Raw genomic sequence first — 11,537 nt, 5'->3', positions numbered from 1 at the left:
TTAAGTTGAAATACGTGACCGCTTTTTGAAAGCATTTCAAAACCTAAATTTTTCTGCCTTTTTCTACCAGTTATCAAAAAGAAGCCTAGCAGAACCAAGGTAAATTTAAATTTAATACTGTTAAACATCAGTGTTCAAGATAAACTTTCATGTGTGTGTGTTTTTTATGTATATGTGTGTAGTATAGCATTAACATAATGATTTTATATGAAAATATTTAGCTAGAAGCACAGTGATATTTTAAGAAAGCACAAAATATTTTAATGAAAATATAAGTCAAAGTTATAAATATATTTTTATGGATATATATGTTGCAAACTTAAGGTAACACAGGATAAAATAAACACAAAAGGTTAAATACAAACCCTACAGAGTTTATTTCTGGTGAAACATAAACAGTTTTCTGCTATATTAGAAAATAACATTAACTCCTCTACCAACACTAGGATTTGGCACTTAAATATATTACTCTATTTTAGGGAAAAAAATGCTTCACATTTTCATAAAGTTCACAGAGACTGCAATAAAGTGCTTTTTCTCCCAGGATACAGATCCTGAGAAAAACAAAAATATTAAAAAAGAATATTGTTTCCTGTCTTGAAATCATATCCTTTTTATTTCGTTCTTACATTCATTAAATTATTTAGGCATTAGCATCCAGTGACCAAAAGCTCTTTCTTCAAGGAAACTGCTGCCTGTTTAGTTCTTGGTCTAGCATACTAATGTGAGATGTGTAAAATCAAGGGACATTTTGGAAATACTCTGTGACTGATACTGTAGTAATAGTCTCAATTTTGCTAGAACAAGCCAATAGAAATGACCTAGAGAACTCCACAAATGGTAATATTTACATTACAGGACAGCTGAAACCTGTGCTGACAGAGCATTTTTACTGGTCTGAATATAATGTGGTTTTCCACTGTACACCCAAGTTTGACTGAAGTGAACATCTGATACAGGCAGTAAAAGCTCCCTCTCTCTTGCAGAGACAGTAGATAATACAGGGTCTTCAGTCATCAAAAACAGCAGCATATCATACAAATTAGTATATTTTTGGTTCATGAAGATAAAATAACCATACACCTCTGATCAGAAAAATCCTAATATTCATGAGGCCTTAGAACAGTAACAAGGTAAAAAAACAAAATACCAAATGCATGTGAATTTAAAAAAATAATAGGTAATATGTGGTATATGTGAATAATGTTATCTGAAGACTGCCTTCCATTATCTACTTTGCTGAAATACTTAAATATCTATGTCCGTGATTTAAATTGTATAAAAGATTCGCGAATTTTTCTTTTAGACTCTCTACATCATTCAGCACACAATTCAAAATGTTCTGTTGTCTCTGACACACTCCCAATAGGATTAACTTAAACCAAGATTTGTATCAAACTCTGAGATTATTGCTTTCAGTGTAGGATAATTCTTCGTTTCTTTACAAGAATGCTCAATGGTTATGATTTCTGGATTTTTTCAAAATCTCAAAAATTAGGATAAAAAATTTATTTAAAAATTAGGATTATGATTTAAATGCAAAGTAGAAATTTTATTCATTTAAATTATAGATAAGAAAGATATAAAACCACTGTAAGATAATGGTGAAAAAAAGCTCTTGTCTAAGATTCTCCATTTTATTATTTGGCCATGGTTGTTATTTCAGGTTGAAATAGCATCTCTAGTATTGCTGTCTTCGAGCATTTTGTTTCTGGAAAAAAGACTTTGCAAATTCATATGTACTGATCATAACAGCACAAGCAGGAGCAATTTTAATTAAACGAGGAATTAGGCCTGAAAGAGAACAGAAAAAATTCACAACAAATTTTACCTTATTTTTTTAAATGTAACTTATTTGGTTTCGTTCTGATGATAGTTATCAAAGTAAGTGAAGTGATATATGAAATACTGTCCCATAAACTGTTGTCAAAGAGGAAGCTGAACTGCTCACTCCTCACCTCCCTAGAAATATCAATAGTAAATCTACTGTTACTTAACATTTTTAAACTTTTATAGCAAAGATATTTAGGAGGAAATAGTAAATGTGAAATATTTTCAGTTATTTCCTACTGAAAGGTAATTTAGGAAGGTGATAGATTTAAAGGTAAAAGTAATCATTTTAGTCAATGGTTTGATAAAGGAAATATTTTTACCTGTAAATAATCCGGAAAATCCATTCTTAGCAACAATGTTCTTCATTATAGCCCACGTTGACATTTGCAAAGGCATAGAAACTGTTAAAATAAAGAAATGATGCTATAATAAATTACCACTTAATTTCTAATACAGATAATACACATAAAAGAGTGTTTATGGCCTTTGTGGTATATCGTTTCACTATAGTAAGAACAGATCTGTTTACCTAAAGAGCTATTTTAAATCTTATTTTTAATAGTTGGATTCATTAAAAAGAAAAAATCATGAAGGCAATAAGTTTTAAGGTACACAGGACCAGATGCAGTCAAGGAGGAATATACAGAAGACTTCTGAATGGATGATGTCTGTTTCTTAAGCTTGGTGGTATGTATATCCTTTGTACTTTTTTCCACATCTTAACAATCTTTCATAATGAAAACTTTTAAAGATGTACAGAAATCTTCATGGGGTTCCCAAAGCCAAAGTAAAGCCCTGATAACCATTTTTCATGAATTTTTATTGCATACATTAAAAAAAAATTTTTTTCCCCAAAAAGAGGTTTTGAGGAAAACAGTTCATTCCTCTCTAGTGAGGTCCTGCTTTATTAAAACCTTTCTGAATACTAGATGAACCAGTCTTGAAATAAATTAAAGCAGCACTGTCTCCTCCAAAGGGAAGATTTTTCCTGTAACTAACAGTAACATCTCACTTATTTGCAATTACTCAAATATCTGGAACACAGTAAAAACTAATTTATGTATCTTTTGAAAACAACAAAAACAGATGTTACTGAAGTTCAAACATAAACCTCATGAACAAGCTGTTCATACATAAAGTTTGCTTACCTTCATTTTACACAACGATTACAAACATCTGGCTTAGCCCACAGACTACTAGATGCAACAGGTGAAAAAAGTCGGCCGAGAAGTAGGCATACTACCATGTGAAAACTGTGAAGCTGAAGATTTCAAAGTCGTGGTCTCAGACCACTGAATGTTGGGCAAACACTCCTAAGTGATCCTCACTAGCTTCTGAGAGCTGCATTATGAAACTCTACAGTAATCAATGTGTACAATGATGACAACTCTGTCATGAAGAAAGACTAAAGTGTGTATTATTAAGTATGCCTAGGAAAAGGAAAAATTAGAGAAAGATAGCTTTCAAAAACAGCTTTTTAGAATTTGCCACTTAATGAAGAGGGGCTCATTATCTCAAAATTTCTTTCATGTAAAATATCAGATTCTCTGCCTATGAAGATAAATGAGGTCTTGTTGATTTACTTAAGAAGCTAAACTATCAATATAAATAGTGTAAGTATAAATATAGTAATTACATACACATTTTAAAACCAAGAACAAAATATTTATGACTAGAATTTAACTTTCTAAAAAAAGTCAATGACAAAAACTTTACAAGTTGGTAACTTATACTTCATGTTTAAATTATTTCATTTAAATTCTGGAAACAACTGGTAAAAGAAAGGAGGCCAAGTAGCTGGGTATTTCTAATCTTATAGAACTCAAGTCCCAGACTGGTCTCTATTTTAATAGGGTGAAATTAATGTAAAAGAGAAAGAACAGAAAGAGTTATCAACTGGAGGTAAGCCACTGCAGAGCTCTAACAGAACCTTGAAAGTATCTCCTGCCTAAAGATCCAACATCAAAGAGCTAATCCTACAGGTGATGAGCAACTTCTTACAGTGTAAGGAAACACCGTGATTATTAAATATTTCAAGCATAGACAACAATAAAATAAACACTCATCTACTGACCATTCAAATTTATCAAATCCTAACAATTGTATGTTTCAGAAACAATCGAAGCCCCATTTCCAGTGGGCTTGCTATACTTTCTATAATAACGACAGACTGGATCTAGCAGAAGCAACTAACAGTACGCTTTTGTTCTAGAAGAAATTAGAGGTTATAAAGAAGTAGATGGGATAATAGGCAGAGAAAACACATCAAAAGAAGGGAAGCTAAAAAATCAACAACAACAACAAAATGTGTATGCATACGAATGAAACAAGATGCACTAAGAAAAAAGGTTTCCCAGTAATTGCCTATCCTTCATCCTGGTTTGCCTACATTTATTTGAAAGACTACTTACATAATTTAATCTTCTACATAGCAGGTATGAGACTTAACTCATGGCAGGCAAAATACATAGTCTTTAAGATTTCTTAAATTTTTTGTTTAGGTTTAGAGTATTTTTTTCTGGGTATTCCATTCTGACCGAGTATTAGTTTGAGTTAGATAAAGAGTAAGGTAACAAAGGAAAAAAAAAAGTCTTGTTTTCCCTATTTTAGATATTCCTAACTTAGTATCTGGAAAGAAAAAATTTTTCATGGCATCTTAAAAATGTTGTAAATTCATTACACTTACTTTTCCGACTGTCATACATCCAAAGTTGTGTCTGCTTTTGTGTTTTTACCACATCAAATGGCAAAGTTACAACAGCTGCAAACTAACAAAAAGTAAAACTGATTTAAATCTATTTTTCCTAAAGTATTTTAATATTCTAATTAGCACATTACTTAATAAGGATAGTAATAAAAATCACAGCTAAACTGAAACATAAAATGAAACCAGAGGTATTTTTAAAGAAGCTCTATTAAAGAAAACAGATAATACGTCTTACATATTCCTCCCAAAATTCAGGAGTAAGTAAACAGTCTCAGAAAAGTTCCCCTATTCTCCTGAGGTCACACAACTATCAGTGGCAGAGTCAGAATTCCAACCAGACCTCTTTGACTCTGAAACCAGTATTCACATTTTCTGATGCTCCTGTGTGTTCCATTATTCCTTTTCTACATATGAAGGTATAATATTTTAAAGTGGAACTTCTCAAGTATCTAGTAAGCATTTAAAATTTTTCAACAAATGTTTTTAAAATAAATATAATTTAAAATTAAATTTAAATAAAGAAAATGTACTTTTAGTTCTATATACCTTTTCTTTATAGGTTTCAACATATTTATCAAATGTAGCTCACAAGTCACATTTTTTAAAACTTACCTCAAAATGAATCAATTTAACAATTATTTTCATAATGCCCTAATTAAGCAATGAAGGTTTTTTGAAATAATAAATTCCCTGAAGAATGTCTCATAATATTTGATACAACAATCATACAAAGTAAAACCTGGTCTCTATTTTTTGCTTCCCAACTCACATTTGGCCAATATGCTCATAAAATACCCTTTAAAATCATTATATTTATTTCACCTGTCAATGTTAAAAGATTTAAGTTCTTAAAATCAGTTTCAAAGATCTCAGGTAAGATAAAATCAATTATTGTGTCTCCATCTCCACAATCTAACACATACAGTTGTCCCTTAGTATCTGGGGGTATTGGTTACAGATACGCAAATCTGCAGATGCTCAAATCCCTTATATAAAATGGTGCAGTAGAGGCGGCCCTCCATATCTGCGGTTCTGCATCCGTGGATTCAACAATCAGGAATCGAATAGGTTGACTCTGCAGATGCAGAACCTCTGGATAGGGAGGGCCGACGGGAGTATCAAAGGTAGCAACAATGTGGTATGAGCCTGACACTTGGTAAAATGATATGGTTTAGGCTATTTTGTTTTCTGACAGAAAGCCTGGACATTGTCCCACTGATGTGCTTTTTCTGCTGTTATTTGATAACAGTCAAAAGGCAGCAATATTTTCTAAATCATTAAAATTTTTTAAAATAAATTTTCTATGTTAGGCAGAAGTAGCAGAATAGAGAACATTCCTTCGTATTACTGGAAAGCTGGGACAACAGCCTATAGCCATTATTCAATGGCTACAGGATATATAGCCTTTTTTTTTAAGATATAAAGCATTAAGTACAGAATTGGTTCTATAATTCCAACTGTTATGAATCTCTAAATATAAATAGTACTTGTTTTTCTTCATTCGTGCTGGATTAATATATAAATAAAATAAAATCAAGTTACTTTTAATCACCTCACAAATAAGAAAGATAATGAAAAGATTTTGCTGGTATTCTAACTACTTAAATTGCTAAAAAGAATTGCTCTTTTACCTCAATAGTTTTATACCCCACTAGGCTTAATTTGATAAGATCTCAGACCCGGGAATATTCACGTCTAAATTTTGAGCACAATCTCAGGGGCTTCCTTAGCCTAGGTTTTCTGACACAGTTACTCCAGTATTTTTCTGCAGGTCTCCATGACCTCACTATGCTCCTTCACTCTTGTTTTCATTTGGTTCCAATATGTCAGCACATCACTCTGTGTCATCACAAATTCATTTTCTAAGTATGTGGGTATAAGAAAGCTCTTTGTGAGCAAGATCATGGTGATGAGAATGTGCATAAAGGAAGTCCACTACACAGCTTTTCATTATGTGGAGGGGTGGCAAAAGGTGAACTCTCTACTACCCAAAAATGGTCATTTGAGATTTCTCCCTTCTGATTCCTCCCTTCTCCCTTCTAATAACTTTTATTAAAATTCTTTTAAGAGGTACTCAGCCAAAATGTTCCCAAAGAAACAGGAATTAGCAGCAAAGGATGAAATTCCTTCTATTCAATCCGATTATACATATGAGATGACACTCTATAAAATACTAACTAACCAGATCTACTGGCATTTAATGACCAAACTGCCAAATACCTTGTAAAGAATAAAGTACTATTTAAACTCTTACCATTATCACAACTGTCATCTAACAAATCCAGAAGATTCAGAAAAATATAATGTATTTGCATTTTAAAATATTTAATGGCTAGTAATTTATCTTCAAAATAGGGTAGTAAATACTTATAAAAATTTTAAAGCACTGCAGCCCCAAAGTACTATCTCAATAGACATGAAATGCTACATAATATTTGTTCTATTTTAGTAAGACAATTATCACTATTGTGGAATATTAACAACAAAAGAATAAACTTACAGAACCAGATAATGCCCCTGAAGTAAAGTTGATCATAAACGTCGGTTCACATAAACCAGATTTTGCACACAACCACTTCTTTAAAACTTCATAGTTATACCAGTACATTGCTGTAAAACAGAGAATGAGATGAACACATATTTAGAAATTAAATGTGGACTTTAAATACTTAAGGAATACTGTATGTTAAAGGAAAGAGAATTCTAGTCTTGACACACCTTGCTTTCTGCTTAGACACATACTAGGTGAGATTTAAAAAAAAAAAATTCTCAATTATATTCTAGTCGTCTTCTTATAAACAAAAAAACTATGCATCAGTAAAAAGTAGGACTTTAATTTCAAAACCTGACAAGGACAGGAGAGGAAAGGAAAAGTACAGTTCCATCTCATTCATGAACATTGATGTAAAAATCCTAAAAAATAAAAAATAATCAGCAACTGAAGCCAGACTATCTCATAAATGATCACATGCTATGACTAAATTGAGTTATCTGATGAATGCAAAGGCAGTAAACATAATAAGCACTTTAGATGCCATATACCACATTAACAGAATTGTATGATCATCTAAAAATGATGGAAAAGCATTTTATAAAATTCAATACACTTTCATTTAAAGCAAATAAATGTCTTAGAAACCTAGGAATAAAAGGGAAATTCTCCAACTTGATAAAGGATATGCGTCAAGAACTGGTAGCAAAAATTATTAATGGTGAAACAACAGAACTATTCCCTTTAGAATGAGGAAAATGATAGGGATGCAACACTATCGCTGCTATTCAAAATTGTACTAGGCAGCACAGGAAGCACAGTATTCATAGAAAAAAAGCTGTAACTATTAAAAAATGAAGAAATAAAGTAGTTACAATTTACATATTATTGTCTACATAGAAAACGTAAAAGATAGGCAAATTAGAATCTATAAGAGTTTACAAGTAGCTGAATATAAGCTAACAGACAAGAATTGACGGTAACACTGCAGCAGCCACAAAGATTCAGACAGCTTTTTTTTAAATAGGTCTTTTAAAATAGGCACTGAAAGTTGTGGGTGAGTGGTACCTATAAATGAATGTTAGAAAAAGAGGTTATATATGTAACCTTTATAAAGAAAATTTTAAATCTCTACTAAAAGACTTTAAGAGTTATAAAGAAAAAGGACATTCCTACGGCAAAAACAAAAAAAGGTATCATGAAGATTTTTTTATTACGCACTTTAATTTAGAAGTACCGTACTGTTAGCACAGGGTTAAACAAATTGGCCAGTGAAACACATCCATGCATATATGAAACTTTGATACGACAGGTGACACAACAAATCCCGGCAGCAGGTGTGGTTATTCAATAAATGATGCCCAGATAACTATCCATACGAAGAGGAAATGAACACTTACTTCAGCCGTAATCCCTAATCAATTATGGATAAATAAATGGCCAGTGAAACATGTCCAGCCTCATTAATGAGCAGGGAAATATAAGTTAAAGTGAGATACCATTTCATATTACTAGGTAAACAAAAATTAAGAACTTTTGGCAATAAAAGTGCTGGTGAGGGTTTGAAATGAAGCAGCAGGAAGCTGGTGGTTGTGATCTGCACAATCACTTTAGAAAAGGGTTCGATATTACCACATAAAATTTAAAATGTGTATATTTACATGAACCAGCAAATCTAAAACTGAAGAGATTCTTACACCCATACACATTAAAAAAAAAATGTTCACAGCACTGTTTTCTCAGACATAAACACGAGTGAAAACAAAACAGTTACACATGAAAACCAAGAATGAATCTTACATTTTTGAGTAAAATAAGTTATAAACCTCAAAAATAGGCAAAAGTCACTAACATTATTTAGCAGTAATACATACATGGTAAAACTACTTTTTAGAAATCAAATAAACGATAAAAATTCAGTGTGAGTGGTTACCACTGAGGATGTAACAGTGGAGGTGGACGTATGTGGTTTCATGATTTTAAAAATTCAATATTCTAATTCATATATTGAAGTGATGACTTCACAGGTGTCCATTTTATTAGTGCACTGCATAATTTATATCTTCATTACTTTTAATGTATCAAATATAATTTAAAAAATGAAAAAGTATTGGTCTAGGAATTTATGATGTTTCTAAAAAGCATAACTGAACACAAAACGTTGAAGAAAAATACTAATGGAAAGGGAAAGATGCAGAGATGTGAATGACAGCCCAAGAAAAGGAGTAAGTCAAAGGGGAAAAGAAAGGAATGTTAATACAAGGGTTCTCAATAATTATTTCTTCCAGGTTTTATATTTTATTTTTTTAAGATATTTATTGGAGTATAATTGCTTTACAATGGTGTGTTAGTTTCTGCTGTATAACAAGGTGAATCAGCTATATGTATACATACATCCCCATAACCCCTCCCTCTTGCGTCTCTCTCCCACCCTCCCTATCCCACCTCTCTAGGTGGTCACAAAGCACCGAGCTGATCTCCCTGTGCCATGCAGCTGCTTCCCACTAGCTATCTATTTTACATCTGGTAGTGTATATGTGTCCATGCCACTCTCTCACTTCTTCCCAGCTCACCCTTCCCCCTCCCCGTGTCCTCAAGTCCACTCTCTACTTCTGCATCTTTATTCCTGTCCTGCCCCTAGGTTCTTCAGAACCATTTTTGTTTTAGATTCCATGTATGTGTGTTAGCACACAGTATTTGTTTTTCTCTTTCTGACTTACTTTACTCTGTATGACAGACTCTAGGTCCATCCACCTCACTACAAATAACTCAATTTCACTCCTTTTTATGCCTGAATAATATTCCATTGTATTCTATGTATGTGCCACATCTTCTTTATCCACTCATATGTCGATGGACACATAGGTTGCTTCCATGTCCTGGCTATTGTAAATACTGCTGCAATCTTCCAGGTTTTAAATGGAAACCTCTGAGATTCACGAGAGAAATACTGGGTTGGCCACGGGATTTTCCCATGTTACCAAAGACCCAAAAGAACTTTTTGGCCAACCCAACACTACTGAAGTATGCACATTCTACAAGTTATTTGTTATTTTTGCACTTCTTATCATGATTTTTCTCCCTTTGTATAATTCAATGATTAGAACTATCTCAAATCTGATTTATTAACAGTCCCTACAGGACACTCAGTGGGGGAGATTTTTATCTTTAATAACTGAAAAAAGTAGGAGTCAATATAATTCACAGGTGGTCTTAAACGTATGTATGTATGTATGTATTTATTGCCACATTGGGTCTTCGTTGCTGCACACATGCTTTTCTCTGGTTGTGGCGAGCGGGGGCTACTCTTTGTTGTAGTGTGCAGGCTTCTCATTGCAGTGGCTTCTCTTGTTGCGGCGCGCAGGCTTCAGTAGTTGTGGCACATGGGCTCAGTAGTTGTCTTGCAGGCTCTAGAGCGCAGGCTCGGTAGTTGTGGCACACGGGCTCAGTTGCTCCGCGGCATGTGGGATCCTCCCGGACCAGGGATCAAACCTGTTTCCCCTGCATTGGCAGGTGGATTCCTAACCACTGCACCACCAGGGAAGTCCCTTAAATGTATTTTATAATATCTTGATTTGTAGTACTTTACTTATCTTACTAATTATGACTTAATTTTAAAGGTACTTTGCATTATCTAACTATGAATACACACCAATTAATGTTTAAAAAGAAATTAAACATAAACACAAAGAGAAAAGAAAGCCAGGCTTGAATTAGAAACTGTTCATTCAATAAATACTTATCAATATCTGAGAGCCCAACACTGAACTAGGAGTGTGTGGTCACTAAAGAAGATAACTTACCTTTAGCCTTAAAGGGTTTAAAATTTACTTGATTTAAAAGTGATATGTAAGGCAAACCTGCAGATAAACCCTACCTGAGAATGGTACATCTCTAAGAACGGTAGGAGCCCAGCCCTTCCAGAGGGAAATCCAACCATCTTCAGACACTTTCTTGCTGACAAATTGATGCAGTTCCTCGTAAGAAAACTTCTTAGATTGCATCTTGGTTCTAATCAATTCCAGTGGACTTATTACAGTTACTGCACCAACTAGTACAAACAAGCAAATACAACAAAAATAAAGCCATGCATTATGAAAACACACATGCAAAAATTAATATTTCATGCATTTTTTTATTTTAAGCTTTTATTCTGAAATGAAGCAAACCTTAAAATCAAATATCTTATGATACCAACCATACTGGCTCAGATTTTTTTCCTTGATAAAGCTATTTCACATACCTTACTCTTTCTGGTTTCAGCTCTTTCAAGAGCAGTTCCACAACCCTTATACATCAACCAGGACTACTACAAACCTCACTTCCACTGCACAGAGAAAAATGTCCTTCTGTGCAGAGGCAAATTTCCTTATGATTAAACTCTGAATCTCAAAGTCTATAAGGAAAATGATTAAAGACGGCGTTAATTTGACAGCTATTTGTTATCATCCTAAAATCTAGAATCTAAAGTCTAAAATCTCAAATCTCTGTCCAAGATTTGACAGG

The 11,537-nt window shown here is 33.1% G+C and overlaps 1 protein-coding gene across 5 annotated transcripts in view; it reads right to left on the bottom strand.

The window, feature by feature from the left end:
- Positions 1 to 319: 319 nt before the first annotated feature.
- Positions 320 to 11,537, bottom strand: part of SLC25A40 (solute carrier family 25 member 40) — a 56,575-nt gene continuing 45,357 nt past the window's right edge. For 4 of the 5 annotated variants that reach the window (XM_082661588.1, XM_082661586.1, XM_082661585.1 and 1 more), the window contains 5 exons: positions 10,909 to 11,082; positions 7,041 to 7,150; positions 4,520 to 4,601; positions 2,154 to 2,234; positions 320 to 1,794 (listed from right to left, as the gene is read on the bottom strand). In XM_082661588.1, coding sequence (XP_082517714.1) covers positions 1,682 to 1,794; positions 2,154 to 2,234; positions 4,520 to 4,601; positions 7,041 to 7,150; positions 10,909 to 11,082 — 560 coding nt within the window. In that variant the 3' untranslated portion in view covers positions 320 to 1,681. The remainder of the gene's footprint in view (positions 1,795 to 2,153; positions 2,235 to 4,519; positions 4,602 to 7,040; positions 7,151 to 10,908; positions 11,083 to 11,537) is intronic. The other variant, XM_082661587.1, reaches the window with a different exon arrangement.

Source organism: Grampus griseus, assembly GCF_964374135.1.
Source record: "Grampus griseus genome assembly, chromosome: 9".
Taxonomy (NCBI): Eukaryota; Metazoa; Chordata; class Mammalia; order Artiodactyla; family Delphinidae; genus Grampus; species Grampus griseus.
The sequence above is the reverse complement of the archived record's forward strand: the minus strand, read 5'-3'. Positions and strand labels throughout refer to the sequence as shown.